Below are 20906 nucleotides of genomic sequence, written 5' to 3' on the forward strand. Positions count from 1 at the left end.
TGTTTATTTGTGTCTCCTTTTTGTGTGGTTACAGTCCCTCGTGTACATCATCAGTTCAGATGTATTTGGAAGCCTTGAGTGGAAGAAAGGAGCCACCAGGCCATGCTGCTTGCAGCTTGGCAAATGGAGAGTTTTGTAGAGCAGGCAGGGGCAGGTTTAGCATGGAGCTGAGAGCAGGAGATCCCTGCTGATGGTAAAAGGTCCTGTGGGCTGCAGCCAGGGCTGGCTGCTCCCCAAGGCAGGGCTGCAGCAGCTGGGCATGGGCACAGCTGGGTGTGCCAGCTGGGGCAGCCGGGCCCAGCCCCAGCCAGCTCCTCAGGGGGGTTTGGGGTGAGGAGGCAGCCCCCAGGACAAGCTGGGAGGGCAGGCTGGGCTCAGGGGAGAGCCCTGGGTGTCTCAGAGGTGCCCTGGGGATGGGGCTGGAGCTCAGGAGGCCACACTGGCAGGGGCAGCTGTGCCTGAGCTGGAGCCTGGCACCCCTGTGCCTTGGCTTGGAGGGGCACTGAGGGTCCCATGAGCCTGGCACCCCTGTGGCATGGCTTGGAGGGGCACTGAGGTTCCCATGAGCCTGGCAACCTGTGGCATGGCTTGGAGGGGCACTGAGGGTCCCAGCCTGTGTGGAGCTGGGGCTGCAGGGCCTGGGTGTGGGTGCAGCTCCCAGCTGAGGCTGGCAGAGCCTGAGGCTGGCAGAGCCTGAGGCTGGCAGCTCTCACACTGTGTACAGCAGCGTTCCCTTGGCAGAACTGACAGAGCTGAGGGACATCTACTGCCAGTGTCACCCCCAGGTGTTTTTCACTTGCTTTGGTTGGTGAGATCTTTCTTCCACTGGAAAGGACGACACAATGCTTATGGAATTTATCATCTGGAGCCTTGCCCAGATGAACAGTGCATGAATGCACTTGGAAGAGTTTGAGCTTCATTATGGTCTTTGAATCAGCAGCTCTGCATGACTTGGCAGTCACTCTGACTGAAAGCTGAATGCTAAAGCCCAGGTTTAAGCTGGGATGAAAAACGAATGCTTTTGTCCCCTATTTCTACAGTAGCATGAAATGGAGGAGTTTGTGTGCCTGTGTTTTTCCTGGCTACAGCACTGGGTTCAGTAACATCTGTCTGTGCAGGGACAGGCTGGGCTCTGCAGTGCCCAGTGGAGCTGCAGCTGGTGCAGAATCCAGCAGTGTGATTTGTACCCATGGTGATCCCAGCCCCCCTGAGCTGTGTGATGGGAATGCTCAGGGAGCAGGAGCTGCCTTCCCAGTGCATTGAGCTGTCAAACCTCAGATGTATTATTTGGGATAAAGAACAATTTTTTTCCCTCCTTTTTTTCTCCTTATTGAAGTAGTGCAGTCAAAACTTAACAATGAGGAGGTAGTTTTCAAGTTCTTAAAAGTCTTCATGTCCATTGACTGGGTTTAGCTGGAACAATCCACAGCTGGAAATTGCTGATTATCCTTTCATTTTCCATTCTTGTCATGGACAACCAGATATAAGGAAGACACAGAAGTATGTCCTGGAAGGACTGGGACAGCAGCCTGGGGAAATGTCTGTAGTTGGCCTCTTGGATTGGCAGTGCTTGGAAATGGGATTATCTTTAATCTCAGCTGTTCTCACATGACATAACTGATTTAGTGTGGAAAAACATATAGTTTATGTCTATATAGTATAGACCAGTCTAAAAAGAAGTTGGAATAAGAGGGAAGTGCTAAACCATGAAGAAAAAATAAAATAGCCTGAAGTGCAGTAAAGTAGCTTGGGTGAACTGCAGATATTGGTGGAGACTACCTTCCTCCTTCAAAGAACTAGTTCATTATTCTGGCAGTCCACATGTGCAGAGCTTTGATAGCAAATCACTCAAGCTTAGGGGTTTTTTTTGGTCCATTTATGCAAAAGCTCAGACTAAGATTATCAGATGTTTCTTCTTTTTATCATGAAAAATCTCAAGGCATAATTGTTTCCTCAATATGGAAAGGGATAATGGTTCTACAGCTTCTTTGGGGGCTCTCCAAGCTCACAGCTAAACAACAAAGTAGTGATGAATTTCAGGGGTCTGAGCATATTTTTTAAATTTAACATATTACTGAACAAAACTGGGGCTCTTTGTAGGAGAATTTATCAATGCCATGACTCTGAATCTCTCTACAGTACTGTGTGAAACAAAAACATCCATTTACTGAACCTTTCCAGACGTTGTTACTGACTGCTGGCTTTGTGCTACTGGTTTACCAGTTTTGGTTCTCTTATGATCATCTCACTCCTGGTTAGACAGGGCTGTTTTAGAGGGAAAAAGTAATTTTTTAATTTGGGTTTGATTGTTTGCATATGATGTGGCAAAGTAAGAAATGGTTAATAATAAATAGAAGCCAGTTAGGCTGAAGTGCTGCATTGGCTTTCGTCATATCCCTGTGTCTGCGGCTTCCTTGTAGCACAGGAGAAGAGAGGGCAGGCTGCTGGCTTGGAATAATTGCAGGAAAGATAGATTCACTAATTAGAACCAGAGTCAGTGCTTAAATAACATTTCTTTCTGAGCAAGACCAGCGCACTGGACAAATTGCAGCTGCTTTACTGAGGTTGGAGATGCAGGAGCATTTGGATTTGAACACACTGGGCAAGAAAATCTCTCTTGCACAGTGGTGATTCATTTATATATTTGCGTATTAAAAATTTAGAAATACATGATGAGTTAATACACTAAAGAAAACACAGTTTTCTGATTCAGATGATCAGTTGGTTAAACTGTTGTCTGCTCCTGCTTAAGACTACATCTATTTCATTTTGTTTGCTTTGGGGTTTTTTTTTGTTACTTATATCCCCGAGATTTCTAAGTTAGCCTGAGGAAGTAAGATGCAATCCTATGTCCTATGCATATCTTGGACTAAATGAGATTTTAAAAATACAGGACTGGTTCATTTAATATCAAATGCTCTACAGCCATAAACTTAAAAACTTCATGCAGTGAGAAGTGGGTACTGTGATGCTTTTGTAAATAATGCATATAGAGCCTGATGCAATGCAAAGGAAAATAATTAGACTTCAGATTGCCTGTGGGCAGGCTGTGAGAAGTTTTGTATGCATTTACTTGTTCATTCTTCATTGTGCCTCTTCTCATCATTTGAATCTGGTGCCACAGGCTCAGATGTGCTATTTTCCCTTTTTTATTTTTCCCCTGAATTTAGCTGTCTCCTTCACAAATATCTATTAGTTTTCTCTTCAAGGGGACATGATGCAGAAGAAGCAGGGGAAAATGTCTGCAGTAAAACAGGATGAGGCAGGAGGCTCCATACAGCCCGATGTCGACTCTGGTTGTTCCAAAGTCTGTAACTTTCAGCTGTCCAGATAACCGTGCCCATGATTGACTCCTGGAGCCAGTTCAGTGGGACTGGGTGCTCTGAGTGTCCCTTGTCTCTGTTGGTGGGAGGCTGTAGGGTTTCAAGGAGGGCTGGTGGAGAAGGGAGGACCAAGGTGGGTGTGGGAAGATCCCTGAGTGCTTTGGCAGCAGGGTCAGAGGGGAGGCAGCCCCCTCAGGCACCTCAAGGTGGCTTCTCTCAAGTAGGTTTTTCATTTCCACACCTTCTATGCTTCCCATTTCTCGGGAATGCAGGATTGGTGTCCATGACCTGCTGTTCCTTTCTGCAGCGTGCTCAAGACAGAGGCTGCTGGGGCAGGGAAACAAACACGGGGAGTTTGTTCAGATGCAACAATTACAGAATGCCTTATCTGTGTGCACCTCTGTCCTTCTCCATTGCCACCGAGGAAAGACATGGCTAGGAGGAAAGACAGCTCATTTCCAGGGCAGTTTGCTCATAGGAAAACTGCTTAAAAACAAACAAATCTCAGTTTGTGGTGCTGGTTGTAAGACACACTAAAAATGGTGGTTGTTTTACACATACTTTGTTCATTTCTCATGAGGTAATGATGATTCAGTTGTAACTATCGGTACAGTCTGTTTTCACAAACTTTGATGAATTTAACTTGATGTTTCCTTAAGCAGGGTAGAGATAGAAATGAAAAAATGTTCATGTGTGTCAGTTTTGGAGTGCTCTTGGAAATAAACAGCGTGTTCTTTTGCTGGCAGGATTTGAAATCTAGCAATCAGCGAGATGAAATTGCTGCAGCACGTGTATCCCTGAAGGAAAATTCTGCATTCCTACATTCAATATGTTCAGCTTGTTTGGAACATTCAGATGTTGCATCCCTTACAGCCAGCAAGGATTCAATTTGCAATGAAATACAGAATGCTCTCAATGTAATTTCCAATGCTTCCCAAGGAGTTGGAAATAAAGTGGAGCAACCTGCACCTCGTACAGCTACTCTGGGAAGTGCACTTGATGAGCTTGAGGTATGTAAACATGTGAGATTACAGTGTTTTTGGAAAACAGTTTTTTAATTTTTTAACAACTATTGGTACCATAAATGATGAGCCTAAAGGCATTAAAGATTGTTGCTCTGCTTCGTCCTAGTCTAAGTAGTATCACTTGAAATGATTTCATTGAGATGGTTCACTGAAATAATTTCATTTTCTTCAGAGGAGTTTGGAGTTAAGGTTCCTGTGTGTTCAGTGTTTGGCTCCCTTTGAATAGAGGGCAGAGTCAGCTGCACTTGTGTCCCTGCTGCTGGGACAGACAGACAGACAGACAGAGACATCCTGCAGGAGGTGGGCAGAACCCAGAGTTCAGTGTGCCCAGAAGTGATTCCCAGCTGACAGTGCCCACTGCTGCCCTGGCTGCATTTGAGCTGCTGCCATGCAAGCTGAGGCCTTGTCTCCAGAATGTGTCAGTGGGATCATTCTGTAATTTCTATAATCGAGCAATTCAGAAACCTTGTTATATTTGCTGCTTATCATTAAATAAAGTGACATAGCTAATATGCTTTCACCACCTCTGCATTTCTGCTTCCATTACTGAAGCAAATATCTGGGGGAAGGCAGCACTTTCTCTATTCCTGACCTCATCTGAAGTTTTTCTATGGAGTTTTTCCTTTTTCTCATGGCTGCTCTGGCTCTCACCAGTGTAATTTTCCATTGTCCTGCCAGAAATGGTGAAAGATCTCCTGTAGGTGAGGCTACAGACCATGATCTTCACGGGGTGTAACTGATGTAGGCCCAGATCAACACAAGGAATGTATGTTTCTAAACACATTTGCACATATGGGTGGTTTTGATTGTGAATTCTTGGACTTTGCAGATCTCAGCGTCCCAGCGCTGAGACTGTGATACATTTTCAGGATAACTGATGTTAGGACTGATGGTAGTAGATTTTTATCTAACATTTTCAAAGGAAGATTAAACAAATACATAGAAATATGACACAGGTTTTGTAGTGGCAGGTTATTGATCAAAAAAGGCCTCTCTGGCATGCTCAAAGTCAAAGCAGACAGGTTTTTCCCCACAGAGGAGCAGGCTGCAATTGCACATTACGGGTTCCGAAACTACAGTTCCTAATCTATCTTCCTAATAAATGGAAGTAAAAAGAAACATGTAAGTGTAATACATAACATGTTACAATGTAGCTGTGAATGACAAATGAGATTCCTTATATGAAACCCTGGATTTACCTGGATTGCTTTAAAATAAAAAAAAAAAGAAATGTCAAAAGGAATGCATTTTATTACTGCAGATGAATTAATCTTGACTCTGTGTAAGCAGTACTATTTAAAAATGCAGTAACATTTATTTTTGTTCTAAAATTTGAAATTTTTGATATACACAAAATGGGGAAAAAAGTATTTTGAATTGAATTTGGTTTTACTTGGAAATGTAAGAACATAGAAGTCTGATGGTTGTAAAAAGCATTTGTTTATCAAGTTGTAAATATATTTTTACCTGGGTAGCACAAATGGGAATTGAAGCTGTGTGAGTTAGATAAAGCACAATTTATAGAGCATTTAACTTCAGAAATGATTTTGTGAGTTAGATGGTTACACTTTCCTCGCTTTACAGAAAGTTCTATTGGCTAAGGACCTGAAATAACCTTTGCTCTATCTTCTTGTTGCAAATACAGTGCCATGAAATAGATTGATGCAGTAAATAGTCTGGTGGGAGCAAATCTCATTAAATGTTTATAGTGTGGAAATGTATCTCGGAGCTTACCCAACAATCTAGTATCTATGTTTTGCAATATCATTCTTCCTTTGCCAGTGCTGGCACTGTGAAAGTTATTAGAGATTTATAGGTGAGGAAACCACCAGTAAAATTAGAGCAGCTAACTCTTAAATCAGTAGATTCTCAACAATTTCTCTTAAAGGTTCCCTATAACTACTGTGTCATTTGTAAATAAACATAAAATTGTAACTTTAAAATTTAATTGTATATTAAGATCTGTGGAAAGAGCATATTGGGTGCAGGTTATCTAATACTTTTCTCTGGTCTTTCACCTTGTTAGTGCAAAGAGATTTCTCACAAAATGATGCAGGTCCTGCATGCCGGTGTCTCTGTGGGTGTGTTCAGCTGCTGTGTGGCCCTTGGGTGACCGTGGCCATCCAGCTGAGCAGTTACAGTGAGATGCCAAAAGGCTCTAAGTCACTGCAGAACTTCACCAAGCACAACCAAGTTTCTGCATTCCCATGGGCCCTCTTTTTTTCCTGGATCAGACCTGTGAGGGAGAAAACAGAGATCTAATCACTCCTCTTAAATGCACCTTTATGCTTGAGCTGCTTCAGAGTAGCTGGCCACTGTTCAGCCTGTTAAATCAAACCCACCAGAGACTGCTTCCCATGGGCCTGGTGTCTTCTCATTGTGTCTTCTCTTTCCTGTGTAGATGTACTGATTATGAATAAGTAATGAAATTATTTGAAGAATTTTATCTGTAGGGCAGAGGCTGCAATCATGTTTTCCTGGCTGTTACTGCCTAGATTATTTTTTTATTCAGAGAAGAACCACAGTAGCTTTTGGCCAGTGCTATTTGTCCATGTTGGTGTAAACTTTCTCCTAATTGTCTCCCAAAGGAGGACATTTCTGTTTTGGGTCAGCTGAGATTTGAAGGCAGTGATTTTTCCAGCTGATCGTATAATTGGCTGTGACCACCACATGTGTCTGAGTTTTCCCCAGACAATGAAGCTGTTTTTTCTGCAGCAGCCCTTCAGCGTTGTACCTGCCAGGTGTGTTTTGCATTGTGATGGACACTGCATGTGCAGCTTGCCATTGAGGGGCTGCTGGAGATACAGGAGCTTGCAGGGAAGCTGCTGCTGCAGGGAAGGGTGGCCCTGTGGCACAGCTTGAGCAGATGTGAGGGACCCCAGAACACCTGGGTGTTAAGGGCTCTAACAGGAATGAGGGAGGCAGAGTTTCAGATCTCTGACACAAGCTTGTGACTCAAATCTCCTTGCATCACTGTTTAAGCTTTTATCTTATGGTGATCTAATATAACACTTTCATTTCTAGCTTAAGCTAGGTAGTCCCTGAAATCGTCTTGTTAAGTCTAAACTGAAAAAAATAATTCAAATCCTCCAGTTTGCAGTTAGTCTGGCACTTAGTGGATAAGCACAGATAAGTTCTGATTTACCTAAATTCCCTATCAGGGTATCTGGCATAGTTGTCTTGTTTAATATTTCTTCTGAAAGCTTGGAACCACCTATGGATGTGATGTAAGAGGTGGACAGGTGTATGTGGAATCCAGGTTTGGAGATTAGGACCATAATGACACAGGTTCAGATGTTCAGTTATATTAACAGTTGCTGGTGTAAATTTCTTCAAATGCTGAAGCTCACATATACTTACTTTGCTGTTTTATGAAAATCTCACAGTCTCCTTTTCTCTCTCTTTAGAATATTTGCTTGCCACACAAATGTAATTAATTTTATCAAGCCAAAAGAATTGTCTGCTTTTGTTTACCCTACCTGCTGAAAAGCAAAAGGACACTTATATCTATGTCCTTGGGAAAAATAATTGTTAAACAAAAGCTGCAGTTTTTATCTTTGCCCATATTAAGCCTATTAAAAGTGGCAGCAGTGACTTTCTGCCACAGTGTGGGATTGCTTAGACTAAAAGTCAGCAGAACCAGACTCCTCGTGTAATCTGACTCAGCTTTCTCAGCTGTGAGCTAGCACTGCTGGCTCTCAGTTCAATCCAGAGGTTCTCCTGATCTCTAGAAGACTAAAGTTTATAGGCATTGAACCCCTCTTTGAAACAGAGCTTAAGCTCTGGTCTGAGACTCTGAATGGCGGAGAGAGCCTGGGTTTGTCTGCAAATGACCTCTGTGTGTAGCCCCACTAGGGAAAAACAAATCTGCCACGGTCAAAAGGATTTTGGATGCTTCCAGTGGGAAGGGCCAGCAGCACATCTGGGACGCATAATGTCACTGCAGTTCCTGTAAGTACAAAATAAAGCAGCAGCTCCATTGAACTGACTTTTCTTACCTGTGCTCCTCTTTTTTTCCAGAATTTAATAGTGCTGGATCCTCTGGCGGTGAGCGAGGAGAAGGTGAGGCCGTCCCTGGAGCAGCGGCTGGAGGCGATCATCAGCGGGGCGGCGCTGCTGGCCGACTCCTCGTGCACACGGGACTCGCACCGCGAGCGCATTGTCGCCGAGTGCAGCGCCATCCGCCAGGCCCTGCAGGAGCTGCTGGCCGAGTACCTGCGCTCCGTGAGTGACCGACGCGGGGGAAGGGAGTAATGAACGTGGGGAGCTGAGTAACCAGCACGGGGGAATGGAGTAGTGAACGCGGGGGAATGGAGTAACGAACGCGGGGGAATGGAGTAGTGAACGCGGGGGAATGGAGTAACGAACGCGGGGGAATGGAGTAACGAACGCGGGGGAATGGAGTAGTGAACGCGGGGGAATGGAGTAACGAACGCGGGGGAATGGAGTAACGAACGCGGGGGCACTGAGTAATGAACACGGGGGAATGGAGTAACAAACATGGGGGAATGGAGTAACGAACGCGGGGGAATGGAGTAACGAACACAGGGAATGGAGTAACGAACACAGGGGAGCTGAGTAATGAACACATGGGCACTGAGTAATGAACACGGGGGAATGGAGTAGTGAACGCAGGGGAATGGAGTAATGAACACGTGGGAGCTGAGTAACGAACGTGGGCAACTGAGTAACGAATGCGGGGGAACTGAGTAACGAACATGGGGCACTGAGTAACGCATATGGGGAACTCAGTAACGAACATGAGGGAACTGAGTAGCCAATGCGGGGGAACTGAGTAACACGCAAGGGGGAACTAACACAGGGCACTGAGTAACGAACATGAGGGAACTGAGTAACACACACGGGGCACTGAGTATTGAACTGGGGCACTGAGTAGGGAATGCAGGGTAACTGAGTGACATTAAACACAGGGGATTGAGTAACAGGGGGCAACTGAGTAACAGACACAGGGCCACTGCATAATGCAGGGCAAGTGAGTAACAAACATGGGGCAAGTGAGTAACAAACACGGGGCAAGTGAGTAACCAACACAAGGCAATTGAGTAACAAACACAAGGGAGCTGATTAACAAACACAAGGCAAGTGAGTAACAAGGACAGGGTGACTGAGTAACAAGCACAGGGTGACTGAGTAACAAACACAGGGTGACTGAGTAATGCGTGGCCACTGAGTAACACAGGGCCCAGCTTGGGCCTGCCTCAGCGCCTCCTGCTCTGGGAGCTTAGCATGTAACGAGGCATTAAAGTGCAGTTTAACCTGCATTTCACAAAATGATCTTTAAAAGGTTGAAAGGGACATTTTCCTCCAGAAATCTAAGCTTAAACTATATGCACATCCCCAGCATGAGTATAAATTGTATTAATTGTGTTGTGTCTATAAAGTCTGTGGAAAATGCCGTGCCACAGATGAAAATGTACATTGAGGTTATTTTATGTTTGTTGTGAACTGTCACTGATTCAGAACAGACAATCTTTCATGTGCCAGAAACAAGAATTTTTTGGTAATACCGCTTCCTAGACTAGAGTTTGGAAATGTAATCTCTGCTCCTGTAGAATGCAACAATTTAAATAAGAATTTCTTAAAAGGTAAGCAATCTGTTAGTGTTGTTTTTGAGCAGGGTGTTGTCACCAGAAGAGGAGAAGAGCGCCGATTTACAAGTGTTAGAATGACTAAATTGCTATATTGGGAAGACAGGAGTGTTGCGTAAATCCAGAAATCTGATTGTCTGACATGCTTGTAGCTGTGAATTAGAAAAGGAACGTAGTTTGCGTTTTAGAATTGGTTTTTCTTTTAGATTTGAAGAATGGGTTTGACACTTGTTACATCTGGCAGGTAAATGTTGAAACAGTGGAGACTCAATACTGTTAATATGGGTACACAATGTTAATCTCATGCTTTTCATCCGTAAACATTATCTGTAGGCATAATGTTCTTTTCTAAAGATACCTCAGGATGATTCACTGAGCATATTGAGGGAACAATTGTGTGATGCAGATATTTGTTCCCTTTTTGGGAGGCTGAAATTCCCTTTTGTTCTGTAAGTCATAGCAGTTAACACAATTGAAAGCTGTTCTAATGAGACTGTTTACTTTGTCTTATTCTATTGTCCTTAGGATAATGTAGGTTAGGGACTAAAATAATTATGCATGTCAGATTTTTTTTTTCATCTGACAGATATTGTACTTTTTGATATTTCTCATTGTTTATTAGAAGTTTACAGATGCTTAATTAAAGTCAAATTGTGTTTCAGCCCTTACACCAGAGAAAGGTGCTGTGAAAGTTTTAATCAAAATGCTGTTGAATGCAGCCTTAATTCTTGAAGCTCTCTGGAAGTGCTTTGCACATGGGTTAGACAGTGAGATTTCTTCAGCTCTGGTTAGCTTGGAATGTAAATCTTCAGTACATTCTTGTAGCAGATTTCTCTTGCAATGTCTGTTCTAGGGTGGGTCAGGGTTTGCTGTTAAGTGCTGAAAGTTTTGTACAGGAGAGCATCCACCTTTAATGGTTGGACTCAATGATCTTGAAGGGCTTTTCCAACATAAATGACTCTCTGATGCTGTCCAGAGCACGTGGCAGGATGCAGATGTGGTGAACAGCATCCCATATTAGTCCAAAAGATTTCTATGGGTTTGTCCCAAGAATGCTTTCTGATGAATCTCTGGTGTGAAACGACAAGATTTTAACTCAAATGGTCCTAAATTTTTAGACTCTTGAAACAAAATTGTGATGATCTTTTCTACTTCAGACATAATCGTGGTTTTAGGGGTATATAATGTACAATAGGTGGAGAAGAGTAATACATAACCCACCCCACTGACTTGAGAAAGTCAGACAGCAGCTATTGAAATATGACAGTAAGGGAAAGTGCCATATAATTTGCTGCAGAACACAATGAATGCACAAGGTGGCAAAGACAAGGAAGCAGAAGAGAGAAAATACAAAAGATTTAAAGGCATGTGGTTACATAACAGGAAGGAATGACAAGTTTTTAGTTTCTTTTAGAGCTCTTCTTATATGAATGGAAACACTCTCACTGAGAACAGTTTATGGCTATTACTGAGACTGTGTTTAATAAGTTTTTCAATGAGAGGATTACCAGATGTCACTTACTTTATTTCACAGCTCTAACTCGCTGAAGAAAAGATGATAGATCCAGGAAACAGTGCTGATTTATCGGTGTCTTTTTGGCTCTTCTATTAGTAGTTTCAACAAGCCAGGCCTGGGAATTGAATGAGCTGTAAAGATGATGACAGCCATTTGTTATCATAGCACAATTTAAGCACAATTCACTTTTCCTCTCCTAGGGAACACTGTTGTACTCTACAGGCAAGTGCATTCTCTGTTCTTTTGAAGCTGGGCCTCGGTGCTTGAACTTGAATAAGGGACTTGCCTTTACAAACTGTGGGTCTGCTGGTAGGTAAAACTAGCAGCGAGAGAGAAAAGAAAGAATGGGAAGGATTCCACTGATTGATGAATGGAATGGGAGAGACTTGTCCTTACAAACTGTAGGTCTGCTGATAAATAAAAGTGAGTACTGAGAGATGAAAGAAACAATGGGAAGAACCATAAATTCCACAGGAATTCCACGGATTGACACAAGGAAAACAAAAGGGGAGGGTTGTACATTAGATGGGGGTCTCAGGTATGAGACATTTCAGGAAGTCTGTACCTCTGAAGTACCACAGGCAGTGGGGAAGAGAGATGGACATGGGGCCAGGAAATGAGGATAAAAAGGAGGCTGCGTCCTCCAAAATGTTGAGAGACACCAGGGGAAATGCCCCATGGCCTCTCCCTGTATTTGAATAAAGTTACAGGACTCGCCTGTCTCTTTTTTGGACATAAACCTCTGCTGTTTGTGGATTCATTTTCCTGACAAACTGTACAGGAACTTAGGATTTATTAGCACTAACATTTGAAAGAGTATAAGGAGTATTGCTTTTGTGGTTCCTAAATTTGTTTCTTTTATTTTCCTTGATTATTTAAAGTGTCTAATAAGCCTCAAAGGCATCAAAGATTAAGAGCTTCTTGGTGTCAGTGAGATAAATTTTTACATTTTTTAAGGGTTTTTAATGCAAGCTTGGAGAAACATCTTTTCAGAAGATACTTGCCTTAATGTGAGTGTTTTTCACAGAGGTTTTATCACAGTGAATCATACAATGCAAAGTGAAGCAAAATGCTCTCCACAAGAACCTAAACATTTTTCTGTTCCCAGAGTAATTCAGACACACAGGAAATTGCAAACATATTTATAATTTTTCTGAAAGGCAGCAGGTTTTTTTCTGAATTGTTCCAAAAATTCTTCAAAATTACTTGTGTACTGTTGTTAACCTTTCTGAATTTTACTCATAGACACAGGTTGTTAGGAGATACAATTGTGTTTAGGGCATCCAGTAACAGGAATTGCTGCTGTGGGTTTGGATACCTTATAAGTGACAGAATCATACTGTCCTGTGGACAGTAATGGAATAATGTATCCACTGGAGCAATCACATTGTTCTGCTAATAAGGACTTGCTTTTTCCTAGTGACAAGCTCTTGTTTCTTCATCCTTTCCAGTGAAGAGTTGCTGAGCTCAGTGGAGTGCAGCAATGCGAGCTCCATGTTCTGTGAGCTGTGGTTTTACTCAGTCACAGTAAGGACATTCCCTTCCCTGGGGGCACAGGGATGGTGCAGCTGTGCTGAGCCTGGCTGGAAGGGGCTGTTGGAGCAGCACTCAGGGCCTGCAGGTGCTGCTGTGTCTGCCATCATTAATGAGGGAGGTGTGCCTGAACATTTACCTGCATCCTCCTCTGGCTTTCACTGAACATCACTCCTGGATTGCTGGGGCAGGTCAGATACACTGCTGTGAGAGCTGCTTCCTGGAACTCAAATCCCCTTACTGTTCGAATGTTCCATCCTATTTGAGCTTCATTAGTTTTAGTGGATAGTCTCTCCCCTTATGGTTATAGGTTGGAGATACATATGTGTGTATATATGTGGGTCAGTGTATTTTTCTGATTTTTCTGTTCTGATTTCACGTCCTTCTTGTGTATTCTAAAACTGTTCGTTTCTTAAGTGGGTTTTTGTGTCATGATTACCGAGATGTTTGGGTCAGACATGGGTAATTTAGTCTGGATGTGCCGCAGGTGGTGGCAGCTGCTGTCCTGCTGTCCCACAGCTGTGCTGTGTGTGTGGCAGGGAGCAGAGCCAAGCCAGCCCTGCTTCTCCAGCCGTGCTTCCATTAAAAGCTGTGAGGAGAGCAATGATACATTTTACCTTGAGGCAGACCAGCAAGTGAACTGAAGTTGCCCACCTAGTACACATTTATATCACTGCTCATCAAGCCCTGGCCATCCATGCAGCCTGAGCAGGAGTGTTGTGTGCTCTGTGGCAGAGCTCAGGAATGGTCAGCTGTGCCCTGGGTTGCATGTAGGGCACACCTGAACCTTGCTGGGAATGCAGCTCCTGGAGCTTTATGGAACTGGCTTCCCTCAAGGCTCCCAAGCCTTGTCCTGCACCATCAGATTGTGTCCACAGCTGCTGGGAATGAGAGAACGAACCTGTTTGGGTGTGAGCACATCACTGAGGGCAGTGAGGGTGAGATGAGGAGCCAGCACCCCTGAAGCAGAGGGGCAGCTGGGCTGGGTGAGCCCTTGGGGAAAGGTGGGCAGTGCAGAGCCTGGATGGCCATGGGGAGGGTCCATTGTGGGAGAGGGGACACAGTGGGCAGCTGGCACTTGGGCTGCTCTGTCTCTCTGGGTTTCAAACTCTGATCACTTACTGGAATGTGGGCATTGCAAATTCAAACCAGAAAATGGCTGGAAAACCAGGAGCTTTTTTTATTGGTGGTGTGGTTGCCTTGCTCTTGGTGTCAGCTCTTAAATTTGGGTGCTGTGGAGCACTTGTGCCTTGCTCTACCTCTGTAGAGGAGTCTTCAGCAACAGGAGGAGTCTTCTCCTCTGTTGAGGAGTCTTCAACAACAGCTTAAGGTCTGACCCACCGTCTGGATGTGGAGACTGGGATTGATAATGGTTTTTTGTGCTATTTTATTGCCATTCTTGCTCTTGGAGAGTGGAGGGATGTAGAGATGCCTCAAGCATGCTGATATCTCAGCTTGGCCTTACTTGTACTTCATGGTTTCCCCAGGAAGAATTTTCCCACTTTCCTGGTTGCCAGTGACACCTGAGGAGGTAAAATAGGGGATGTTTGACTTGTGCTTTATGGTCACTTCCACTTTCTTTCACCAGTGTGCAGCTTGCAAAGCTCTGTGTAGCTGCTCTCTGCAGAACTGACCCCAGCCTTGGTAACAAGGAGTTTGAGGAAATTCCATGTTAAAGTCTTCAGGAACAGAATGGCTTCTGGTTATTCATGGAAGGGGTTGAAGTAACTGACTTCTTGAAATCCTTGCTTTTAAATCTGTTTTTTATTTCTGAGCAGATGAAACCCACTTTTATTTGTGCCTTTTTACAAAAAGAGTGGATTGGAATGTGCTTACTTTACTGTCCTCTTCATACTTAAACATCTTAAGAAAACTGGTGTTCCAGAGAAGTTTGAAATTGAGGTATGTCAAAATGTAAACTAGAAGAATTTCCATGTGTGGGTGGGAAGTGTCACTCAGTTCTTTTCTTATTCCTGGCTGGGTTTTTTTATGACTTTATTGAGTGTTATGTTTTTCAAAAAAGGATGTATTGCAGTAAAATTGGTATGCCTATATGGTATATTATGCTGGCATTTATGCAAGAAAATATGTAGTTTTCATTATTTTGTTGTTCACATTGTCTGAGTAGTTGATTGAGTTGACTTTGAACACTCCTACAGAGGATTTTCTTCTGTTTTGTATGCAGTATGTGTAATTGAAAATCATTTTTAAATGTTAACTTTCAGTGAACATTTTGTTTTATGGGGAAATTAGATATGAATTGTTAAGGAGGAGGATCTTAAGTGTACTTAAAAGACAGAAGTAGTCTAGTGAGTTCCCCAAATAGATTTACAGCTGAAAAATAAGCTGCAGTTACATGCACCTGATTATAGATGCCCTTCCAGACCCTGCAGTAATCTGGGATCTGTGCACGTGAGCTGGAGAAGGATAATGGGAGCTTTTCTGTCCTTCAGCCCTGCTTTTCCTGGGATGCTCCTGAGCTGAGCTGTGTCAGGATTGATCAGCTCTGCACTGGGGTACCCCACTGTGAGGGGCAGCTCGTGGCTCTGTGGGGTGACTCCCTGCAGGAGTCAGGAGTTTGCATTTAGCATACCTGGCAGCACCATACCAATATATGAAAATATGTTGGGCTCAAGACTAAATTTTGTTCAAGAAACCTTCAGTACAGCAGCATTTGCTCTCCCCAAGATGAAATAAATCCTTGATTATGGTACTAAACAAGCATTAAAAATAATCAAGCATTTGTTAACTCAGCTGTTTAGTTTACGAGAATTTTCCTGGTTTTAGAGTTTATTGGAAATGGTTGTTACTACATAAGGTTTTTCTCAACAGTTTCCTGTTTTTTAGAGGATGTTAGACGGGTCATTTTCTGAAATGTCAGGGTGCCATTTCTAGGAATGCTGCTGAACTCTTCTGTTTCAGGTGCATTTGTCATGGTTTTTATCCTCTGGTGTAATGCAGCTGATTTTTGTTATACAAATATATTTCTAAATTTCATTCTGTTGCAGGTTGAAAATTACTTTTTGTTTATATATCAGTTCTAATAAAAAGATCAATCATAACTGGATAGTTCAGGGGACTCTTCATGGAATGTTGGTGTTGTGGGCCCATGGAAAACCCAGACCAGCCTGGCTGGAGTTGACTCTGCTTTAAGCAGTAGGTTGGACTGGATAATGTCCAGACATTGCTGCTGTTTTCAGTCTGTGGAGTCTGATACCAAACATCTGAATAAATTCCAGTGCTTGTGCAATGCCCTGGATGACCCAGCCAGCTCCATTTAATATACAGTAAATCCCATTATTTACTAATGGAAGATTGAAAGATATTCAGGTAATGAAGCCAGGACAAGAAATTACATAAAGTAGTAAAAGGAAAGTTTCTTTCATTTCAGTAATCTCTGGTAATTTTGAGATGATGAAAGAAGAGAGTTACTGTGTTCAATTCTGTTGTAATGAATCCTCTCTATAAAACAATGCCTTGTAGAAGTCATTTGGGAAGTGGTTGATTAAAAGCCCTCGCACAGAATTTCATGACAGAGATGAAATTCTGAGACTGCAGAGATCTATTGCATGGCTGAAGGGAAATGCTTTCCCTGCTTTCCTTGGATCCAGGATATTGTGTGCCAGCAGCCTATGAGAGGCTGCACTTCTTCATTTAGAGTAGCAGGAGTGACTTCTCTTTGATAAAGTGGAGACACCTGCAGAGTTGTCTCCTGACTTCTGGGCTCCATTTCTTGCCCAGCTTCTCTTGATATTTGTTATGAAGAATGAACAATGGAGCTTTAAGTGAAATAGCTTATGGACACTTTTCATGAAATCAGTACTGTATCATGTTGCAGAAAAATTGTAATTCTTGGTCTCAGTTGTTCAGCCAGATCTTAAAACAGTGAGGTAAAGGAGATCAGGAACTTGAAGATCTGAATCCCAATTCCACGTTACCATCTTCTTTCCGAAAAGAAAACCAAAACAAGACTTAAAAAACAAAACCACATCTTTGTCTTTGGTCACAAACAGCATTTATTGGCACTTCCCTCCTATTTTAACTTTCCTTTTAGTGTATTCTTTTCCAGTTGTTGTTTGTTGTTCCTGCCTGACATGCTACTCTTCTTTCCTTAATTAAGTAAAATAAAAAGGAAGATGATCATTTTGTATAATTGCATTTGTGACCATTGTGTATGATCAGAAGGCTGGCTAAGTAAACAATGGAACCATCCCCCCATCACATTAATAAAAAAGATGTACTTTGGTCCTTTCAAGATCAGCTCTTCTCAAGAACTGCTTTTCATGGTTGTTTTCTAAGCCTGTGTAGCCAATTGGCACATTTTCTTTCTCTTTGAATATGCAAAGAAAATAAATGTCAGAAGTCAGAGAGCTGCAGTGCTTAGTAGAACACATTAAATAAATTATTCTAATTGCTGTATTTACTGGAAAATCCTTACTACCTTGGGTTATTCTAATTGTTCTTAACCATTGTTTTATTATCAGGAGAAAAAACAAAGGAAATTTATACAAAGATGGAAAGAAATGATAAATCAGCTACTTGACTAGGAGCTGTACTCAGGAATAATCTAAGATTATCTTTTCTATCAAGGAGCGATGATTCTAATTTTTTCTAAACCCTGATACTGTAGGGGAGGAATTATCAGTCTGTAAAAGAGGATAATTGGTAAAGGAATCCCTCCCTTCATTTTCTTGAATGTATTTAGCTCTTTGCAGGAGAAATGAAGAATAATGATCATTTTTTATTCCATGTAAATAAGAGAGAATAAGAAATATAATAATTACAAACATCCTGGCAGCAGTTAATGGGAAAATAAAACCTGGAGCCCAAGGTAAATCTCTTCTCTGGGAACTTGGTTAGTGCTTCTTTTGTGCTTAATTCAGCAAAAGATCACTGTGCTATTAGTGTGCCCTTACTGCCTGTGCTCCTGACACAGGGACAGTGCACACAGAACAGAGCAGATGCACATGAGCCAGAACCATTTGGTTTTACAGTGCTGTTCCCAGTCCACTGCTTGCAGCAATGAGGGGGTGAAATTGGGGAAAACTGCAAAATTCCTGTAGAAGGTGTGCACTGAAGGAGTCCAAACAGCGAGTAGGTAAAGGAAAGGGAATGCTCTGTGACTGCTCAGAGCTGTTTGTAAGGAGGTAAGGTCAGAATGCCATTTGGGGTGTGTGCCACAGCTGGCAAGGAAATGGAGCTGTTATTGCTCAGCTTTCAAGTGATCAGAAAAACTTGTTTCTCATTTGAAAAACAAGAGGCCTGATAATCTTTTGTATTCTGTCAGCCACCTGCTGTGTGCCATGAAAGCAGGACTTGAAATGCAGTGCCCTGGGATGCTGAGGTGGTGCTGGCAGACACTGGCAGGGCTGGCAGCAGGCTCTGCCTGTCCAGTGCTGAGCAGATTGTTGGGATGAACAATTCTCCTGGATCCCAGGGCAGAGCAGAGTGCTGCTGCATGTGAGTGAGCATGCAACATCTGAGCAAGGCCTGGCTGAGGCTGCCAGCTCCTCAGGCTGTTTGGCTCCTGCTTTGCTGTGATCCTTGGAACACCTGCCTCTCTCAGCTCTAAGAATGGAGATTTTGTAGAGCAGGACTGCTCAGCCACTGGCACCTCCACGTTCTTCCCAGAAGGACTGGGAACAGCAGATCTGAAACTTTCAGAGTTTGGTCCCAAGGCTGCCTTACAGAGCATTTGCCTGTGTTGTGTCAGATCTGTTGTGCTTTCTCTGTTTCCATGGAAGATTCTGCTTTTGATGAATTGGTAAAATTTAATAGAAGAAAGATTCCTCTGGAGAATCTCCAGCTATATTCCTGATTTCTGATGTTGTGTTTCAGTTCTTGCTCTGTTTTTCAGTTTGTCTGTAGCATTGTCAATGCCATTTTAAATGCCTGATGGAATTACAAGCACATAGAAAGCTTTTTTTTTCTCATTCCATGTCTGGATGCAATGTGATTGGCAAAATTCAGATATTAAAATTACTCATTTGGCATTTATTCAGATGCAGATCTGGTCAAGTACTATTGCAGATCTATTACAACAATAGCTATTGTAACTCAAGTAAAATAGGGAGGCTGAAAAAATGATCAGGAGGAATGGCTTTAGATTATTGTTTAGACCACTAATTAGGAAGGAAAGAAGTTTTGTGGGGATTTTTTTTTGTCCTCTAGCTTATTCTTGTAGTGAAGAGTCTGTGGGCCAGTCTGTAAATCTGGAACCATCCACACTGCTGGCAAACAGCTGGAATGTGGCACTGTCCTCATATTCCCTGTGTGTGAGGAGGTGAATGGGGTGGAGTAAAGGATGAGCAGTGTCCTGGGATTGCTCTGTGACACAGAGCTGCTGTGGGGCTCCTGGGAATGCCCCTGGCTGCTGCAGACACAGATTGCTTTAGGTGGCTCTTGGCTCCTCTGCCCAAATAACCCATTCTGAGACAAGAGCAATGCATGGTCTGATCAGCCTGATCAGCACCAAAGGCTTCTTTGCTTAGTTAATAGAAGGAAGTAACCTGCAAATTTAATAATGAAGAAAAGGGTGGAAATCTGAGCACTGCAAGGAATTTAGAAGGAAATAACAGGAGGGAAAGTAAAGACCTTTCTAAATGGGGGAGAGGAAGTAAAAAATACTCTTTCCTGCCTGCTTCAGGCTTCCTGTAAATAGCTAGCTGGAAAAATTAATGCAGTCAATAAGACAAAGTGAATATATGCCAGGAAGAGTCCAGGAATATTTAAGAAAGGAGCTTGTGAACCATTTGCCTTGATTGTAAAAATCTGTGAGAGATGAGTCTTTCCAGGTAACCAAAAAGCCAAATTTATCTTAACAGATAAATTCCTCTATCTAGGGAATTAATAGGTCAGTCCCTCTAGCTTGGATAACCATGAAGAAGCTGCAGGAAATCTTTATATATTCATTCCCTAAAACTGCTCAGGATGTGAAAGTGGTGCTGAGCCACAAGCATCTATTTTGACAGCATGTTTTGTCAAATACATGGAGTTCTGTGACAGAGTAGCTGGCTGGGGATTAAAAGGGAAGTTGGAAAAGCTGTAATGTTACACACAGCAGTGCACACTGAGAGGATGTTTTCATAGGCAAACTTGAGAAGCACAGTTGTTGTGTAATGAGTGAAAATACAGGTCACTGAAAAACTGTTCCTGGTGAATTGGTGTTTAATCCATTGCAGGTCAGTTTGGGATGGCTTAATGAAGTGTGATTCTGCAGGGACTGGCCTGGGACCCATGTGTATGGTGTGCTTCTATTAGTAAGGAATGAAACCTCAAAGGATTTTATAGGTCAATAAAAACGTTGCCCCTCTTTTCTTCTTTTTATTTTTGTTTGGTGAAATGGTCTGGAATCTGCAGATTGAAATGATAAGTGCAAAAAATTCCTCTTGGGAAGGAGTTCAGTGTATAGATAAAAATGCAGGATTTGTGGCTTAACAGTGGTACTGCTCTACAGCTCCCAATGCCATATGGAAATCAGGAATTAAATGAACTGGCAGTAGGGAATTTTAGGCATCACAGCTTAAGAATAACAAGGACTGGTAAAAGGAACAAAATGGAGCAAGGATTTTAGAACTTACAGAAAGTAGGAAGCAGCTGACTTAACTGAGTCTGTGTAGCTTAGGAAGAGGTGGAGGAGAAGAGGAACATGCTGATATTTTCAGACATGGAAGAGGCTTTTATAAGGTTTGTGCTGTTAAGTTATTCTCTGTATCCATCCAGAGGAAGACAGATGTCAGTGGCAAAATGCAGAATCTGTGCAGTACTGAGTACAAAGCCCAGCCATGTGGGTGAGTAAGCCCTGGAGCAGGTCCCTGAGAGTTCCTGGTGCTCTCAGGTGGGGCTGGTTGGGCTTGAGGAGCACCTGGGCTGTTCCAGGGTGCAAAGTGACCCTGAGCTC

The 20906-nt window shown here is 42.8% G+C and overlaps 1 protein-coding gene across 4 annotated transcripts in view; it reads left to right on the forward strand.

Moving 5' to 3' along the window:
- The window catches only part of CTNNA3 (catenin alpha 3), a 411267-nt gene that overhangs the window by 78711 nt on the left and 311650 nt on the right, over positions 1–20906 (forward strand). For all 4 annotated transcript variants that reach the window (XM_054288363.1, XM_054288359.1, XM_054288361.1 and 1 more), the window contains 2 exons: positions 4070–4333; positions 8369–8572. In XM_054288363.1, the coding sequence (XP_054144338.1) occupies positions 4070–4333; positions 8369–8572 (468 nt within the window). The remainder of the gene's footprint in view (positions 1–4069; positions 4334–8368; positions 8573–20906) is intronic.

The sequence above is a fragment of the Melozone crissalis genome, unplaced genomic scaffold (assembly GCF_028551555.1).
Source record: "Melozone crissalis strain CALT ecotype California unplaced genomic scaffold, PUWL_Pcris_2 ptg000062l_1, whole genome shotgun sequence".
NCBI lineage: Eukaryota > Metazoa > Chordata > Aves > Passeriformes > Passerellidae > Melozone > Melozone crissalis.